The sequence below is a fragment of the Eupeodes corollae genome, chromosome 2 (genome assembly GCF_945859685.1).
Source record: "Eupeodes corollae chromosome 2, idEupCoro1.1, whole genome shotgun sequence".
Taxonomy (NCBI): Eukaryota; Metazoa; Arthropoda; class Insecta; order Diptera; family Syrphidae; genus Eupeodes; species Eupeodes corollae.
Genome location: NC_079148.1, coordinates 63,195,364 through 63,215,768, shown reverse-complemented (window position 1 = coordinate 63,215,768; position 20,405 = coordinate 63,195,364). Strand labels below are relative to the sequence as shown.

At 37.6% G+C, this 20,405-nt stretch overlaps 1 protein-coding gene across 1 annotated transcript in view; it reads right to left on the bottom strand.

Moving 5' to 3' along the window:
• Positions 1 to 1,890: 1,890 nt before the first annotated feature.
• The window catches only part of LOC129945386 (xenotropic and polytropic retrovirus receptor 1), a 36,241-nt gene continuing 17,726 nt past the window's right edge, over positions 1,891 to 20,405 (bottom strand). The window contains exons 2-9 of the mRNA XM_056055117.1: positions 10,157 to 10,241; positions 9,682 to 10,077; positions 9,372 to 9,633; positions 8,932 to 9,302; positions 8,536 to 8,878; positions 8,291 to 8,460; positions 2,810 to 2,943; positions 1,891 to 2,671 (exon numbers count right to left, since the gene is read on the bottom strand). Coding sequence (XP_055911092.1) covers positions 2,392 to 2,671; positions 2,810 to 2,943; positions 8,291 to 8,460; positions 8,536 to 8,878; positions 8,932 to 9,302; positions 9,372 to 9,633; positions 9,682 to 10,077; positions 10,157 to 10,225 — 2,025 coding nt within the window. The 5' untranslated portion in view covers positions 10,226 to 10,241 and the 3' untranslated portion in view covers positions 1,891 to 2,391. The remainder of the gene's footprint in view (positions 2,672 to 2,809; positions 2,944 to 8,290; positions 8,461 to 8,535; positions 8,879 to 8,931; positions 9,303 to 9,371; positions 9,634 to 9,681; positions 10,078 to 10,156; positions 10,242 to 20,405) is intronic.

Below are 20,405 nucleotides of genomic sequence, written 5' to 3'. Positions count from 1 at the left end.
ATTAAACATAACGAAGATGGTTCTATAGATCGTTATAAATGCCGCCTGGTTGCAAAAGGCTGTTCGCAAAAATATATGATCAATTACTACGAGACATCTGTCGTTCGCTATTCGACAATTCGTCTTCTAATCGCTATGGCTGCACAGTTCGATCTTCATTTACACCATGTCGATGTAACAACAGCTTACTTCCATGGTGATTTGAAAGAAACTGTATTCATGCATCAACCAGAAGGATTTGTTGATCCGCAGTTCCCTAATCGAGTATGCAGACTTTAAAAATCTCTTTATGGGCAAAAGGCAAGCAGGAAGGGAATGGAACAGAAAACTAAATGACACAATGCAAAAACTCAGTTTTCGGCGTTGTAATGGCGATACGCGTGTCTACACAAAATGTAATGGTAATATGTTATGTATTGTTGGCATATACGTTGATGATATGATGATTGCTGCGTCAAACTATGAAGATTTGAAATCTGTCAAGTCTCTAATCGGCTCTGAATTTGACATTGTGGACAAAGGTGAGCTGAGTTATTACTTGGGCATTCAAATCAAGAGGTATGGTGATCAAATCGAAATCCATTAACAAAAATATATCAAGGAACTTACAATGAAGTTTAACTTATTGGAAAGTAAACCCCGATATACACCTTTGGACCCCGGCATAAAATTAGTGAAAGGTAATAATAGTGGAGGAGAACGCATAGATTCAACGAAGTATCAGTCGTTGATAGGAGCACTTCACTACATTGCGCTATCAACCCGTCCTGACATAATGTACTCTGTATGTAAACTCTCACAGTTCAACGTAGAACCGTATACCGAGCACTTCGTAGCAGCCAAGCATCTCTTGAGATACCTAATGGCGACCATCAATGCCAAGCTTACTTATGGAATTACACCAAACAAACTTACTGGATACGTAGATGCAGATTGGGCTGGTAATATTGATGACCGTCGATCGAATACCGGCTTTGTTTTTCTGATTGGAGGTGGAGCAGTTTCATGGGAATCGAAGAAATATATGGCTCTTTCGCAGGCGTCTAAAGAGGCATCGTATCTTCGGAATTTGTTAAATGAATTCCAAAGGTATCATTTAAATCTATTTTAATCCATTCTGATAGTTTAGGTGCACAGCAGCTTGTAAAAAACCCTGTATTTCATCCTCGAAGCAAGCACATAGACATTCGATATCATTTTGTGCGTCAACTGTATGAAGATGGTTTGATTGAGCTGAAGTACACACCGACATCTGAGATGATCGCTGATATCTTTACAAAAAATCTGACCAGAACAAAACACGAGAAGCTTTCAACTTTAATGGGAATCAAATATTAAAATTTAAAATTGTGTTGCTTATGTAAGCTTTTGATAATTGCATTGAGGGGTACTGTTATAATTCATAACTTTTAAGCACTACTGTGCGCTGTTTATAGAAGTCTAAATTCACGTCTATTATATAGCAATGCAATTCTAGAGTATTTGCTTTTTTTTCTTATTTTCTTATGCTTTGTTAATCACTCTCAATATATACTTTTTGAATAAAGTACAGCTTTTATAAAGTTGTTAATTCGTGGACTGTTTTAATTCTTGAAATTCTAACAGTATTTATAGTTAACCGTCGATATATTTATTTTAGTGCGACTCAAGATTAATTTTTAAGTTATGACAAATAACAATGCATTTGAATGGATTATCATTTATAAATTCAAATTAAAAAAAAAGTATTGTGTGAATTTAGAAGTAATTTTCCAAAACCATATCCATCAAAATCTTTGCGATTTGAAGATGGACGAATAGACCCAATATATTAATTGATTTATTTTTAACATGAACCCTAAGAAGAAGTACACGCGAAAATAATTAAATTAAAATAGAAAAAAAAACACATTTTTGCTATAAAAAATATAAACTATGCATATATTTTCTTTAAAAAAATAAATGTAGATTTACTCAACAGTTATCGAATTTGGACTTAAACTACTTGTACAAAATAAAAAATAAAGAGACACATGTACATAATAAAAGGAATAGGGGAATACAAAGGAATGGTTACGATTTAATAACAGTTTACATTTAGTTTTTCGATGATATACCGTTTCTAATAATAATTATTGTTTCATATTTTATTGTTTTCTAAAAGCAGTCCTTCAAAAAGATATTTTGTTTGGATCTCTTTTTTTTTGTTTTTTTAAGTAAGTAATACTGCCGCTTTAAAAATAAGCGTTATTTTTTCTGCACAAGGCAATCTGTTGTTTTTTATCATAATCTTTGTTTTTTGTCTTGTGACGTATTTTTCTTAAATCTAAAAAAAATGCTAAACTAGAGTGTAAAAAAAAAACAAACAAATTTTAAAAATTATATAAATTATTTGTGAATTATTTGAAGAGCTCAAAGTTTTTTAGTTCCATCAATATCGATATTGAGCTCTTGCAGAGATCCACGCGGCTGTAGAAGGCTTCGTTTTTCAGGATCTTTGGATTTCTTAGGCTTAGGTCGATTAGTTTTCGAATAGCGATTTACTACTCCATCTGGTTCGTCCATCATTCGAAGAATTTGCGTTTGATCCGATGAGTCTATGGGGGCAATAGATATATCACGAACGGCACGGAATTTACCACAGTTATTCAAGTGCTCGTTCTCCAATCGGAAGAAGTTCCATACAAAACGCCTAAAAGAAAATTAAAAATTCAATTAATATATATTCAATCAATGATATACACTGCATAAAAAAAAGTTAACTCATACAAGAACTCAGTTGATGTAGAATCATTTTTTTGATGCAAAGTATATAAATATTATACTATACCGAAAAACTTCTAAAATAGCTGTTATTGAAGTCATAATTTCACTAGGAACATATTTCATCTGTGTTAAGTACAAGGCTAGAGCCCAGCTAAACCGCAACAATAAATCTTCTACAATAGCGAAGTAGTAGAAGTACTACGAATAAAAATGAAGTAGGTATAAATTGTATTAATAAATATTTTGCAATATTTTTAATCAACAAAAAGGAGAAAATTAAAAGAAAATTTATATTATTTAGCTCAGTATGTTAAAAAAATCATTTAGATTCGTATGAAAACTGAATATTGAATTTCTATTTCCTTAACTTGACAATCTTTGTACAAGTTTTCATACTTAATAGTATTGAAGGATTGAAAGGTGAAATTTCTTTTAAGATAATTAATTTCAATACAAAACATTAGAAACGGTTAAAATTATAACTTTTGAACTAGGAGACTTCCGAATAATTATAATGGACATTTTTTAGGGTTTTAATTGTCTACAGACTTTTTGTGTGCAATTCATCAAACGTTAGAAATACGAACGAGTAGCAAAGAATATTTTAATCATATAAAAATTGTTATTTCAATTTTCTTCATATTAAAGGCTTTAAAGACTCAATTTTTAACTGACAAAATAAAATTAATTGGAATAATAAATACCTAGTGTCCGTGACGTGATGGTTTGTGCGTAGGTTAGGTTAGGTTAGATTATAGTGGCTGTCCAAGATGGAAACGGACACACTTAGGCCTGTTTAATGGCCCATTGTGATACCACAGAATCTTGAGGCTTCCTCCTAAGCTCAATGGAAACAGCTTGAGTCCCTTACGAAACGTGAGAGGCTGATTATACCGATATGATTTAGATCGTTTAGATCTTTAAAGAAGAATTCTCCTAATTCTTGCGTTTTCGAGCTAGAGCAGGGCATGTACAGAGAAGATGAAGAACCGTTTCTTCCTCTTCCTCGTCCATACAGCTTCTGCAAAAGTCATTTGAGAATACGCCTAGGCTCGTGGCGTGCTTTCCTATTAGACAGTGTCCGGTTATGACACCTATTATCGACCTTATATGCGATCTGCTTAGAGAGAGCAAACACCTTGAACGTTTTAAATCCAGTGTTGGCCAGATGTTTTTTGTGGCTTGACACGTGGTGATGTTGTTCCACCTGGTGCCTGCCCTTCTCACAGCGTCTTGCATTAGCAGCAGTTGAAGAGCCGCTATTGGTATGCCAGTACTTGCCAAATGTGGTAGCATGGGCTGTACTGTACCGTTCCTGGCGAGTTCATCTGCCTTACATTTACCTGGAATGTCTCTATGGCCCGGCACCCAGCAAATGTGAATATTAAACTGTCTCCATCAAAGATGATCGACAGTTATGGACTGTTATTTGAGACAGATTCCAGAGATTTGATAGCGGCCTGGCTATCAGAGAAAATACGGATATCAGATGTTGATATCACGTTTTCTTTGAGCCAAGACAAGACTTCTTTTATTGCCAAAAGTTCCGCCTGGAACACGCTACAATGCTTCGGAAGGCGGAATGAGAGACTTAATTTCAGTCGTTCAGAGTACACACCTCCACCAACCCCTTCTTTTGTTTTTGACCCATCTGTGTAAAAATGGATTGACTCATCCTCCAGGAATGTCCTGGGAGGTATAGAAATCTGGAAGTTTCTGTCGAATTGTAGTTGGGGGATGGTGTAGTCCATGTGCTTTGGAACTGATTCTAAGTACCTTAAAATTACGGAGTGGCCAATGTTGTTGTTATTCCACTGCGAAGAAGCTTTGAGGCGAATAGCAGAGCTTGCAGCTATTTATTTGCTAAATATGTCAAGAGGTGTAAGGTACAGCAAGGTGTCCAGGGCCGCAGACGGGTTCGTGTGAAGCGATCCGCTTATACGTAGGCAAGCTGAACGTTGCTGCCACACCGTGCGTTAAAATCGGTCTGATTACCAATGTGTATAGCCAATGCGTGATTCTGGGTTGTAAGACCCAGGTATTTAGCCTCGTCTGAGAATTTTAATTGGATTCCTTTAATATAGGAAGGGTTAAAAAATGGAATTTTGTATAAGACCAGATCGGTTTTGTGTGGGTTAACACCCACTCCACACCGATCAGCTCAAAGTATTAGTCTGTCTAAGGCATTTTGTAAGAGTTATTTTAGGATGTTAAGATGCTTTTCTGAAACTGCTATAGCAACGTCGTCCGCATAGGCTATCACTCTGAAACCCTCCGCATCCAGACTAGTTAGGATTTCATTCACCACTAGGTTCCAGAGGAGAGGGGATAGAAGACCACCTTGCGGTGTCTTTCTACTAACAAATCGTCTAGTAGAAGAGTTGCTCAGTTTTGAGTTAATTATTCTGCAAGTAAGCATTAAATGAATTAACTCCCGAAGCGAACTCTGTACATTTAGAGATGTTAGTGAAGATGTGATTGCAGATGTGTCCACGTTGTTAAAGGCACCTGCAATGTCAAGGAAAGCAACCATAGTAAACTCTTCATGATGGAGGGAATATTCGATGGTGCGTACTAAAGTGCGTAACGCTGTTTTCACCGATTTACCTTTACAGTAGGCATGTTGGAACGAAGACAGAAGTCTTGTATCGATACGTGCCCTTAAATAGATATCAATCATTCTTTCCAAGGTCTTAAGAAGGAATGATAATAGACTTATAGGTCGTAGATCTTTAGGATTGACTTGGGAGCATTTACCTGCTTTAGGTATAAAAACAACTTTAACTTCTCTCCATGCCGATAGAACATGGGACCAGGTAAAGACAGCTGGTAAAAATTGCCTCAAGGATTGGTGCAATTATATCAGAAGCCTTTTGTAATTCGGCTGGTATTATTCCATCTGGTCCTGCAGATTTAAAAGGTTTGAAGCTGAGAGCCCATTGTAACTTATCCGTTGTGATCAGACTTTGTGGATATGTTGTATTTGAACTTGAACGTATATAACTGTTGCAAGTTTCGGTAAGAGAACTACCAGGAAAGTGAGTGTCCAATAATAAGTTCAGCGATTCATTACTTGAATTTGTCCAAGAGCCGTCTGCATTTTTCAAGCATCTTGGCATAGCTGGACTAGTTGAAAGAATTTTCCGTAACCTAGAGGCTTCAGAAGTTTCTTCTATCATGCCACAGAAGGATCACCAAGAAGATCGCTTGGATTTTCTTAGTGTCTTCTTGTAGATTCTTAGGGATTCTTTGTAGGAGTCTCAATGAGAGGCTAGTCTTGCAGCTTTGGCTAAACAATAGAAACGGTTAAAATTATAACTTTTAAACTAGGAGACTTCCGAATAATTATAATAGACAGACTTTTTGTGTGCAATTCATTAAACGTTAGAATTTAATCATATAAAAAGTGTTATTTCAATTTTCTTCATATTAAAGGCTTTAAAGGCTCAATTTTTAACTGACAAAATAAAATTAATTAGAATAATGAATACCTAGTGTCCGTGACGTGATGGTTAGTGCGTAGGACGGTCATACAAGAGGGTTCAATACCTGTCTGTGCCACCTAAAATGTTTTTTCACGTGTACTGCTTCTTGTCAGAATAATTCTTGTCATGAAAAGTGCTTTCTCAAATAAGGCGATCAGATTCGATATATTGCCTCTTGAAACCTCCATCCATGGTTGAGAGTTATAAGTCACTAGGACCTAGTTCTTTACGGACTATTGCGCAACATAATTTATTTTTTAAAGAATAAGCATAACTATTTGGCCTTTTATATCACTAGCCACGATCACCAATCTCTAAAAATGCCGGAAGATGTTTGCATTTTCTCCCCATTTGTTCTATAAAACTTATATAAATTCAAAGCTTGAATGTAAATAATGTCTTAGATTAGTGAACCAGTTAGTAACATAAGTCTCTTGACAGTATTCAAAGAAAAGATACGAGGGCAAAGATAGTTAAGCACTCAATACTTTTTTGAATTGAATTTTTGATATTGTTTCTTTCAAATGTTTAAGCTTTTAACTAGCTTTCAAATCTTCCACCGAAAAGTACAATATCGCATCTGTTTATTAACTGTTTCTATATTCAAAAACAACAATGGTAGGGAAAACTTATTCCTTCATATTTAAGGTCCATTGCAACCATTTGAGTTTCTTATATAAACAAATAGTTAATAGAAAATTTTAGTACGGGTGTTAACACCTTTGGACCTATTAAAACGAAGATAATCACGAAAAAACAGTTTTCGCGATTTTAGACACTCTATAACTTACAAAATTGTATAAGACTCCTTACACACTTTGTATAACACCAAAAGGAAGCTGTAAACAAATTTCCAGCTTTCTATCTCTCAATCCGAGGTAAAACCCTTATTTAACTGGACTAAATTGCATTGTTGATTGTCTTACCATTTTGTAACGGTATTTTGACAAATTATATGTTTAAGGATTTTAGCTCTTATATATACACGCTTAGAGAAATGCCCATCACAATGCCCTTCAGTTCAACTTCGATTGTATGATCGAGTACAGAGTTTCGTTCTTTTGCCATGCCACGCGAATGTGAAATATTTTTTACATTCTGTCTTTTACTGTTTTTGTAATGTTTATGAGCTTTAAGCCAAAGTACACCGATACCGACACCTTTTTCCAAACGCCTATTATTCCTTTAATAAAACTCACATTGTGACTTGAATTACAAAGTGTACCAAGATCCCTTTCAGTTCAAGCCGAGCGAAGGCGGAGACTTGATTTTCAATGTCAGTGTAAAAATTTACCTAAGAATTGCACAGATTTGACAGTTGTCTGTGTTTAATCCAAATCTATGTCCCAAACAAAATGTTGTACATTATAAATTTTCCAAAAGTATATAATTTATTTTGGTATACTTTCAATTAGTTTGTCAATTTCAGATAAGAATATAAACTTAAACATATAATTACATAACATGGTTCATATTTTTTAGGATAATGAGTTTGAAATTATACCTAATGTGAGGGCATCTACATTTCTTCTTCTCTCATTTTTCAGATACTGCATGAAGTCTCAAATTTATACCCCCACATTAAATAAATAACTACCATTTCATGGTACCCAGATGGAAAAATTTACTTTCGCTGAAATTATCATCAAAATCCCTTTGATCTATCAGGAATCTTTTCAGTTTGTGGGCTTACTTCATTTATTTTATTATAGCTTTTTTTGAAGAATGGTATATGTATGTATTAGTTATAGATATCTACTTTTTCTTCAAAAGGAATTGTATTTGATTAAAGAGGTAAGTTAGAAGGCATGGCGTAATCAGTCAAGCGACAAGACTGAGAAGCTATGTGTATAAAATGTATTCACGAAAATCAAACATGCTGTGTTCAAAAATATTAAATTAAGTCTAACCCCTTACATGAAAAATCTGCTTTCCTTTTCACTACCATAAATTTAGGAACCAATTGCAAATAGATTTTTTGAGAGTTGTACCAATTGGAGTAACGGTCCATTACAAAATTACTAAACAAAATTCAAATTAAATTCTAATGTACGACTTACCGTTGATGAATAAACAATTTCTTCTCGTAAAAATTTATTCTCTCCAGCATTCTTATCGAACAAGCCCCAATCCATTTTGATGTCCCAAGTGTATGAATAGAGTGATGAAACAATTGAACTAATCATCCACATCCATGTGTAAGGATTATCGAATGTATTCGAATAATTAACTTTTTTCGAATTTAATAAAAACAAAAAATAATTTATTAAATTACAGAATTAATAATAATTAAAGTTTTACTAACCTGCATAGAATGAGCGCAGTGTTGCAAATATCACAACTAAAAATGTAGTTGAATATTTGCCAGCATTCACTAAATGCGGAAAAGCTTCTTTGGAATCTCGATAACGACGCAAACACTGAGCAAAACGAAACCAAGCTGGCAGACAATTGAATATGGGTCGTATAATGAAGTCCTTTTCCAGGCAGATAGATGTATTATTTGCTTGTGCCCAATCACCATTGGTTATATAGAAACAAACTAGATACTCAAAATCAAGCAAAGCAGTTACAAGAGAGTTCAATTGATCACCCAGCCAGAAATCAGCAAAGCCAACATGGAAAAATGGTGCTGCTACCATACGGCCCTGAAATTACTAATTTCTATCAACTGAATCGAGAATTTAAAAATGAGACTTACAGAAATCCTCAATAACCAGAATCTTGCATCATGATGTAGGACATGGAATGGGTTAAGTAGAAATACCAACATTATTACAGTCAGGGTTAGAGGATTCACGTAGGCAGGTATACTCAAACTAGAGCTATACACAAAACTCAACATGCTAAGGGTCCAAATGACACCAAAAATTGCCGCCAGTTCCATCAAATGTTGCTCCGAGAGATGATTTCGAGGATCCAATTCGAAAATAAGTACATGATTTACACCAGACGATCGCCATCCATAAATATTAACTCCAATTAGGAAAATAAATTCGATAATAAGTAATGGGGCTCGATACAGTCTAAACGTTACTTTTAAGTTTTCTCCGCTGATGTCGTGAAAAATTACTATAAGAAAAAAAAAGTTGACAAATTTTCTCAAATCAAATCATTTTGGATATGTTAAATGTGTTATACCTGATAAGAAAACCACAATTCCAAGGACAATAAAACTACCAGAAAACAATCCCACTTTAAATGTGGTCCAAGGACTCTGCTGCTCGCCCAATGGTGGGACCCGCAAACGTTTCATGGCACGCTGACGGTCGCCAGACTCCAGTTCACTTGTGACCAGCGTTTCTGTGTCATTGATTATATTGTCAATGTCTTTGTTGGTAAAGAAGTGCGACGCCTCAACATAGTCTTGGCGCCATTTAGCTCCAGCATCAACACGAAGTAGCTAAAAATTAATATTTTAAAAAATATACACAAAAAAAAAAAAACTTACTTTATCGTGTTTTTTCAATATTTTTCGAAAACCAGTGTGATTTAAATTCTGGTAGTTTTGTAACAAAATCAAACTTAAATAAAATTCACTGAATGCCAGTTTCAGTTCTTGGGCTTTTCTATGAGGCATTCCAGCTTTTTTAAGTGATTTTGATTTCTTTGCCAATCGTTCGGCATCATCCATGCATGTTTTTAGCTCAGCTTTGAGAGTGGCAAATTTTCTCGTCGCTTCGGCCAATTTTTCCGAATAGAATGTATTGATCTTTTTAAGTTCTTTATCACAGTAATGAAAGAAGCTTTCATCGAAATTTACAAAATGTCTTTTAAGTACATCATCTTCAACGCTGTCAGCGGCTGGTGCTTCTTCCACCGCCATATACAGCATTGCTTTCATTTCCTGTTTTAAAATGAAAAAAAAAAAATATCCATTAATATCAAAATATGGAAGAAAGGTCAGGGGTTTTTGTTTAACTCACTTCATAGTTTATGTATTGCTTTCGCCATTCGGGTGTTATGTGCGCAGAGAGATGTTCCGCGAACTTCATGTTGACGGATTAGATTCTGTTGAGGAATAAATTGTATAGAACAAAATTAATTTATTTGGAATACTTTACTTTTTTGTTTTTGGCTTATTAGACTAGAGGGTATCTACTGATTTGAAGAAGTTGTATTGATAATAATGTGTAGGTTCTTATCACATCAAGCTGACTGACTTATCATTGGGCTATGAATCATTGTTGAATACAATAAATCAACTCTAAGCATGTCGTGAGACGCAACATTTGGAGCTGCTTTAATTTTTTTGTATGGAACAGATATGTAATTATAAATTTTACGATTTTTTTTAGATAAGAATTTAATTAGAAAATTCATATTTAGTTCGTTTATTGAGAAGAGGCAGTAAATAAAATCCATTGTACTGCTACAGCAAGATTCTATGTTGAAAAAGTTGTTGAAAATCCTTGAAACGTTGATGCAAATAAAGTTATTTAAGAAGTTCTCAGCTAAGTAATTTATTAGCTCGTCAGAGGACGATTTTAAGCATTAAATATAATATACAAACTGGGAATCAAAAAGTCGTTATTACAAAAATAGATAAATAGTAACTTTGCGGGCCTAGTGGCGTAAAAAATGCAATCGTAAAGAAAAAGAATGTACTTTTTAAATGTTCGCTTGGTTAAGTTATTGGGCAGGTTCAGACAACAAAAGAGAATTAATTTGCAGTCAACTGCATACTTTGAAAGCAAAATAAGAAAACGAGTCTGGGATGCGACCCACACTGATAACTTCCCATCCCGTCTGTCGATTTGCCTTGCTTAAAAGTTTGTCTATATGTTCTGGTACTCGTATCAATTTTTACCAAATTTGCGTACCATTTTTTGTAGATTTTATTTTTTATGAAAAAACGGAAATTTTCTGTGAAATAAAATAAGTTTGAAACCAATATTTGTGATTTTTGAAAAGCTTGTTGAGTCTAAAGTAAATTTTTAACAAGTTTTCTAGTGTTTTTTTTTTAGAGTTTTATTTTTTGTTAAAAAACTGACAATTCGCTTTTATCAAAATTTTATCGAATGTTGAAAATAATATTTCTTACAAGATAAAATAAGTTTGAAACCAATATTTAAAATTTTTGAAAAGATATTTGAGTCGAAAATCATTTTTTACCAACTTTTATTAATTTGTTTCGGTTTTTAATTTTTTGTAAAAAAAACTGTCAATTCGATTTTTTTCAGAATTTTACTGAATGTTGACAACAATATTTTTTGAAAGATAAAAATAAATTAAAGCCAATATCTCAAAGTTTTGTAAAGATATTTGAGTCGAAAATCAATTTTTATCAACTTCTATTATTTTTTTTTTTGGTTTTTATTTTTTGTAAAAAAACTGTCAATTCGATTTTTCTCAACATTTTTCAGAATGTTGAAAAGAATATTTCTTATAAGATAAAATAAGTTTGAAGCCTAAATTTCAACTTTTTAAAAAGATATTTGAATCGATATTCAATTTTTACCAACTTTGAGTTATGTTTTTTTAGATTTTAATTTTTTATAAAAAATCTGTCAATTCGATTTTTTCAAAATTTAATCAGATGTCAAAAAAATTATTTCTTCGTTGCACAAAATTGTTTTGGAGATGAAATCATATTTTAGTAGTAAAATGTTGGAGGTGACAAATTTTTTTTCAGTTTTTTTGATTTATAAAAAAAAACCGTTAAATGGATTTTTTTTTCAAAAAATATACTTCTTTGGAATCACGTTACAATATATTATATAAAATTTAATGCAAGTCTCTAGCGTTTTTGGTTTGTAAGATATTTAGGGTTAACCAAAATTTTCACCTTTTTTCAAACTGCTATGGTAAAAAAAAAACCACCCACGCAATTTTCTTGAGAGCCCTTTCTGCATCTTTCTGCCTTATTATCTGTGTAACAAAATTTATTTGAAGTCGATATCTCTTCTGGTTCTTGAGCTATGGACGACGAAAAAAACGTCGCGAACGTACGGACGTTTGGACGTACGAACGTACGAACGTACGTACACACGCACGTGCAGACATCTTTCTAAAAATCTTTTATTTCGACTCTAGGGACCTTGAAACGTCGAGAAATGTCAAAATTTTCAATTTTACAAATCGGACCCATTACAATGTCTTCCTAGGGGAAGTTAAGAAGGTAGCTAGGTTAGTTAATGGGCAGGTTCTGACTACGTAAGGTACTTGAAAGTACGACAAGGTTCTAGTTTCTGATTGGCCAGCTGCCGAAAATTGCCTTCCAAATAAGCCAATTTTATTGGAAAGCTGACTGGAAAGTTAGTCAAGGAAAATCTCCCTAGCTATCAAGTTAATTCTACTTATGTCAAAATGATAGCTTTTCATAATTTTTCATTCAAATAAAAGCTGAACTGCTGATCAACTGAAGGAAGAGATGATTGAAGAAAAGTTCCGAGTTTGCAGTTTATAACACTTGAAAAAGTAACTTGTTGCCTTGGGCAAAATTTACGTAGAAGGAACGCAGATGAATGCAAATAAGGGCTCTTCTATTTTCTTAACCTGGCCATTGCAATATGTTCGATTTGTAAAATTGAGAATTTGAACATTTCTAGACATTTTAAAGTCCCTAGAATATAAATCCATGCTTTTAAGGTAAATTACTATGTTTGCTACGTACGTTCCTATGCCTTAACGTCCGTAAGTTGGGAATACCTTTTTTCGTAATAAATATCTCAAGAACCAGTAGACAGATAATTATATCGAGATTTGCTGAAAGGACTTTCAAAAATATCCGTTTAGCGTTTTTTCTATAATAACTTATTTTTTGAATTCTTTTTTTTTTTTCAAAAAACTATGGTTCTTTTGGAGATCTATCAATTTATTCAAGGAAAGTTTTGGTGAGCGCATTATCTCGCGTCGTGGCATGACCTTTCAGATCGATTTAAGGTCACCGTGGGTGGTAATGGAGCATTATTGGGCCTTTTGGCTGGCCACTGCGGCAGCGGGCTGTTGCTCGAAATCATTTTTAGAACATAATGGCAAACCCTTATTGTTATAATATCACTAAATATGAAATTAATAATAAGAAATTGGATTCCTTTTTGTTTTCCGGTTGGTCTGTACAAAACAAAATTGTCAATAGATGCAAAAAAGCCATTTTTTCTCCAATAAATAAATCCGCTCTGCTCTGTTCTATCTTAAGGCACACGATATGTTGAAAACCTCTTCTGGCTCAAAGAAAACTTGTCAAGCAGCATTAAAACCATTATGTTCTGCTTATATCAATTTTACAAAGCTAGCACATTAACTTCGTTCTAGAACTAAAGGACAGTTATTTACCATATATTTTCAAATCCTACCTTATCACAAAGATGATGTCACCACTTTAACGACTTTTTCTATAATATTTGCAGTGATCGAACAAATTAAAACATTTGTTGTCTCTTATTCTTTATTATAAGTTCGAAAGGCCTTATCAAGTTATATACAGAAGTTTTTCTCAAACCCTTTCATTGACAAATCAGGAGTGCCCTAGTGCAGTCATTTAGGACCTCTACTATTTTCATAGTTGCGAAGCACCGAAAAGCATCGGATACGGACGGTTTAACTGCTGACAACCAACGCAAGCGAATAAAGAACAACAAACTTCGGATATGCACTTGAAATGTTAGGTCCCTTAACAGATCACGTGCGGCCGAAGAATTAGCGGAGGCCCTAGACCGCTATAAAGCAGACATCTTCGCCATCCAGGAAATACGAAGGGATGGGCCGGGCAAAAAGAGGATGAAAAACTGCGATATTTACTATGGTGACTGCTACCACGAAAACCAACAGCGCTTATTTCGATGCGGCTTTGTCATTGGAGCCAGACTTAGGCAAGAAGTCTTGAGCTATAGCTGCATCAATGAGCCCCTCATGACCATACGCATCAAGGCTAAATTCAGCAACATAAGCCTGATATGCGCGCACGCCCCACAGAAGAGAAAGACGACAACACCAAAGATATGTTCTTCGAGCCCCTAGACAAAACATATGAGCACTGCCCTAGCTACGATATTAAAATAGTCCTGGGCGATTTTAATGCCAAGCTAGGAAAGGAAGACATCTTTGGTGGACAACACTTCCGACAACGGATTCAGGCTAATAGATTTTGCTGCGGGGCGAAACGTCATGGTAGCCAGTACGTGTTTTCCACACCTCAACATCCACAAAGGAACTTGGACTTCTCCAGATCAATCTTTCGTCAACCAGATTGACCATATTGCGATCGACGCCAGACACGCTTCCAGCATTATGGATGTACGAACTTTCCGAGGAGCTAACATCGACTCGGACCACTATTTTGTTGTAGCCAAGGTAGCACTTCGGATTTCCAGACCCAAGGCAGAACAGGGAGGTGCTGGGAGAAGGTACAATCGCCAGAGATCACCAAATCCTTTTCCGACCGAGTTACAAGTAACTTCTCTCGAAGTTTTCTGCCGCCAACACAATGTATCGAAAACCACTGGCAACATTTCCAAGATCCAATCAGAGAAGCCGCCTCTGATGTGCTGGGTTTCAAACAGCCACCAACAAGGAACCCTTAGTTTGATGAGGAATGTCGGCAGGCAAATGCAGCCAAACAACAGGCACGCAAAGCGGCGCTGCATAAAAGGACGAGAGCTGCTCATGAGCTTTATGAGCAGAAGAGGCGAGAGGAACGCCGACTTCTCAGAAGGAAAAAGAGAGGGCATGAGAAGCGTGCGGTCGAAGATGTTGAGAGTTTTAAAAGCAGGAATGAAGTTCGAAAGTTTTATGAAAGACGAAAGTGGAAACATCTTAGTGGAACCGCAGTCAATGCTGAGGATATGGAAGGACCACTTCTGCAGACTGTATAACGGCGACGAAGAACAGAATTCCGCTGTCAGGCAGGATGATCCATTCAACATAGACGACGAAAGCCAACAATCCCGTCCTCCCGACTTAGACGAAGTCAAGATTGCCATATTTAAAGTCTAATAAGGCCGCTGGAACGGATGGCTTGATATGGTCGGAAGAAAGCATGCCCGATGAATGGAACCTCAGTATTGTTTGACCGATCCTGAAAAAAGCAGACCCTCTAAACTGCACCAACTATAGAGGAATCAGTCTATATAACATGGCCTATAAAATCTTCTCTACCGTGATATGTGAAAGTTGGAAGCCATTCGTCAACAACCTGATTGGTCCTTATCAGTGTGGCTTCAGACCAGGAAAGTCCACAATTCATCAAATATTCACATTACGGCAGATCCTGGAAAAAACCCAAGATCACCAAATCGACACCCACCATCTTTTCATCGATTTCAAGGCCGCATATGACAGCATCTACAGGGACGAGCTGTATAGAACCATGTCTAGTTTTGGCATCCCTGCCAAACTAGTCCTTTTGTGCAGGATGACCATAGAGAACTCACGCTACTCCATAAAGGTTGGAAACACCTTAACAGAACCTTTCGATGTCTAAAAAGGTTTAAGACAAGGTGATGCGCTGTTATGTGGTTTTTTTAACATCGTGCTTGAAAGAATAGTGCAGAGCTCACACGTCAACACTAGAGGCACCATCTTTCAAAAATCTGTCCAATTACTGGCATATGCTGATGACATTGACATAATCGGATGAACTCAGCGTGATGTCAATGGGGCTTTTGTGAGTATTTAGGCAGATGCGGCAAAAAGGGTTTAGCGGTTAATGAGAGCAAAACAAAGTGCATGCTGTCGTCTAGAAAGGACATACAACACCGACGTCTTGGTCAAAACGTCACCATCGACAGACGTAACTTTGAGGTAGTCAAGGACTTCGTCTACCTAGGCTCCGCTGTAAACGCAGAAAACAACACCAGCGCTGAGGTCAAACGCAGAATAACTCTTGCTAACCGCTGTTTCTTTGGACTAAGAAAGCAATTGAGTGGTAAAGTCCTCTCTCGAGGGACCAAAGTGTTGCTATATAAGACCCTTATCATCCCCGTCCTGCTATACGGTGCAGAAGCATGGACCATGACACAAGCGGATGAAAGCACCTTCGGTCGGTTCGAGAGAAAAGGTCTTTGTGTGATCTACGGTCCCCTTCTACTCTGAACGTCGAACTTGTCGAGTTGTAGAAGCTGAGTAAGGTCAATGATTCTCGAGAATTTTCTCCAGATGAGTTCTGAAACTAAAGGACGTTCTTATCCCTCTACCTTCCCAAAATCATCATCCATTCCCACATAAACAAGGCATACCGGCCTACGCTTATGTCACCAACTCCCATCCCACCTCCCACGTTTGTAATGGCGAAAAAGCTAGCAACGATCCTATCTCCTATACTCCTTCTCACTCTAGGTAACCTAGCTGAATTGCTGTTACCGAATCCCAATCTTTCCTTACAAGTCAGAATGATGAATTAACGTCAACTGACTCCTCACCCTTTCTCTTCCTCCCCACCACCTCTCATCATTATTGGGCTGGATCTAAGGTGTTAAACGACCCGTGCCGATGATCAGCCTGGCTGGGGGCCCAATTCAAAAATAGCCCAGTCTCTAACGGAGTATCCGGATACCTGGCGACCTCCGGATTAACTAGCCTTATCTGTACATGCGAATCTCTGTGCAGATGGACCTCTTTTCTTCGCATCTCGTGGGACCAAAATGAACAAAACCAACAACAAAAACAAAAACACATGTGAGACCGGTATCACTTCAGGACCGGGCGGCAGCTTGGTGTCAAAGCCTGCTGTCGTATCTCTTGCGGCCAACACAGAGAAGGGAGTAGTGGCTAACCATGGACCCTCCTCTGCTGTTGGTAGCAACGAGAATAAAAAGGTAGCGATACCTAATTTCAGTAGTGGCAGGGTTGTGAAAAATGGCCCTACCACTACTACTGAGAACACTTCCAGAAATGGAAAAATCTCTAAAGGTCTTTATAGACAAAGGCGGCATGCGGCGAGAATCTTGAAGGCCTCTGGTGCATCATCGGGGGCTGAAAAGACACCGCAGCAAACCGCTAGCGTCGAATGGGCCAAAAGCATAATTGCTACAAATAGATCCAATAAGGACTCTACGTCCAAAAGAGAAAGATCTCTTGAGGGGGCCGCACCGACACCAAAACGGCCTCGGGTGCATAACACGAGCACCCCCCTCAATCCCATCAGGAAACAATCTAGTTTCAGTGACGTCGCGAAGGGCAAAGTCGTGGTTGCGGTCATTGACAGGAGCGATGATGATGGCACAATATCGGCTGATCGTTGGCAGTTGGTCAAGGTTAAGCTCTCGGGTGGCTTTTTGAGCATTTTGAGAGAGCTTCCAGGACCACTTCCTTCCATAAGCGATGGGGGTTGGCATCAAGGCCATGTCAAACTCATGGTTTGTGGCGACCAGAGATCTTGTGACCTTTACAAGCTTGCTGTCAGCCGGTTAGGTGAAGTTTGGCCAGGTGCGAAGCTCGAGGTTGTCGCTGTGGAAGACATTCCCAGCAGACCTAGAGCCCGTATCTGGATACCGATTGAACCTGCTGGTATCGAGGACATTCTCGAGATGGTCAAAGTGTGTAACCCGTCCCTTCCGACGCATAACTGGAAAATAGCCAAGCTAGAGGAGGTGAAGGGTCTTTATAGGAGCGCCATTGTGGTACTCAATAAAGAATCCTTGGCTCCTCTAGCCCTAAACGAGGGCTCCATAAACTATGGTTTCGAAACCATTAAAATTCGAATATATAAAAAAGATGAGGTTAACGCGGAAAGCGGGCCTCCAAAAACTACCGAAGGTGAACTAGCGGTTGGTGAACCTGGGACGTCGTCTTCTCTCCTAACAGAGGGTGACGATGCACTCTTGTCCTCTCCAATCGCGAATGCACCCTCTACAAAAGTCGTGGACAGTCCATCCTTAATGGAGACTGAGGACGACCTTAACATGATCCTTCTGAGCGAGGACGAACTCTTGGGTTCATCCTCAGACACAGAGGATCAAAACAAAACCGTGGTGGAGGTTGATCTGCCTAATTGTAGCCAAAATGCTGCAGTTAGTACAGATTAATCTCCAACACTCCATAAAGGCCTCGGCCTCACTTCTTCTCCGTCTGGCGACTAACGGGGAAGATATTGTCCTGATCCAAGAGCCATGGGTTGCAGGATCCGTTGTTCGAGGACTCAGGACTCCTGGATACTACACACTTTGTGTGACAGATAAAGGTGAACCTAGATCTTGCATACTAGTGAAACGTAGCATTAATGTATTTTTACTCCATCGTTTCAGTGACAAAGATACCACCGTAGCTAGGCTAGAAACAACCAAAGGAAGTTTCTGGCTGGTATCGGCGTATCTTGGGCATGACCACCTTGGCCCTCTCCCTGGAAAAACCCTGGAGAAAGTCGTCTGAAGCGGAAAGGCAAAGGATCCGCCTAATTATTGGGAGCGATGCTAACGCTCATCATACTGTATGGGGCAGTACGAATATCAACGACAGAGGTGAGTCTCTTTTTGATTATATTCTTGGTACTAACCTCTTAGTAAGTAATGTTGGTAATGAACCAACCTTCATAACTAAAACTCGACAAGAAGTCTTAGACATAACTCTTGTCTCAGATAGTATACACCATATGATCTTGGACTGGAAAGTATCCAAAGAACACTCGTTCTCTGATCATAGATATATCCAGTTCAATATAAATGTGGATGATAACCCGAGTCCATTGACTTTTCGAAACTATCGGAAAACTGACTGGGCTTTTTACAGGAACTTATTACAGAGTTTACTAGAACCTGGACTATCTAGTCCTTCCTCTAACGCTAACGAACTTGACAACAAAGTCAATGACCTTACCTCAGCTATGAACAGATCGCTAGAAATTTCTTGTCCACTTATACACATAAGAGGAAAGAGGAAACCACAATGGTGGGCCTCAGAGCTTGACTCGCTCAGGAAGGAATGCAGGAAACTTTTCAACCGAGCCAAAGCTGCAAGACTAGCCTCTTATTGGGACTCCTACAAAGAATCCCTAAGAATCTACAAGAAGGCACTAAGGAAATCCAAGCGATCTTCTTGGCGATCCTTCTGTGGCATGATAGAAGAAACTTCTGAAGCCTCTAGGTTACGGAAAATTCTTTCAACTAATCCAGCTATGCCAAGCTGCTTGAAAAATGCAGACGGCTCCTGGACTAATTCAAGTAATGAATCACTGAACCTACTATTGGACACTCACTTTCCTGGTAGTTCTCTTACCGAAACTTGCAACAGCTTTGCACGTTCAAGTTCAAATACAACATATCCACAAGGTCTGATCACAAAGGATAAGTTACAATGGGCTCTCAACAGCTTCAAACCATTTAAAGCTGCAGGACCAGATGGAATAATACCAGCAGAATTACAAAAAGCCTCTGATATAATTGCACCAATCCTTGAGGCAATTTTTACCAGCTGTCTTTACCTGGTCCATGTTCCCTCGGCATGGAGAGAAGTTAAAGTTGTCTTTATACCTAAAGCAGGTAAATGCTCCCAAGTTAATCCTAAAGATTTACGACCTATAAGTCTATCATCATTCCTTCTTAAGACCCTGGAAAGATTGATCGATATCCATTTAAGGGCACGTATCGATACAAGACTTCTGTCTTCGTCTCAACATGCCTACTGTAAGGGTAAATCGGTGGAAACAGCGTTACACACTTTAGTACGCACCATCGAATATTCCCTCCATCATAAAGAGTTCACTATGGTTGCTTTCCTTGACATCGAAGGTGCCTTTAACAACGTGGACACATCTGCAATCACTTCTGCACTGACATCTCTAAATGTAGAGAGTTCGCTTCGGGAGTTAATTCATTTAATGCTTACTAGCAGAATAATTAATTCAAAACTGGGCAACTCTTCTAGTAGACGATTCGTTAGTAGAGGGACACCGCAAGGTGGTGTTCTATCCCCTCTCCTCTGGAACCTGGTGGTGAATGAAATACTAACTAGTCTGGATGCGGAGGGTTTCAGAGTGATAGCCTATGCGGACGACGTTGCTATAGCAGTTTCAGGAAAGCATCTTAATATCCTAAAAGAACTCTTACAAAATGCCTTGGACAGACTAATACTCTGGGCTGATCGGTGTGGACTGGGTGTTAACCCACACAAAACCGATCTGGTCTTATTTTCGAGGAGATACAAAATTCCATTTGTCAACCCTCCTTACATTAAAGGAATCCAATTAAAATTCTCAGACGAGGCCAAATACCTAGGTCTTGTCTTAGACAAAAAACTAAA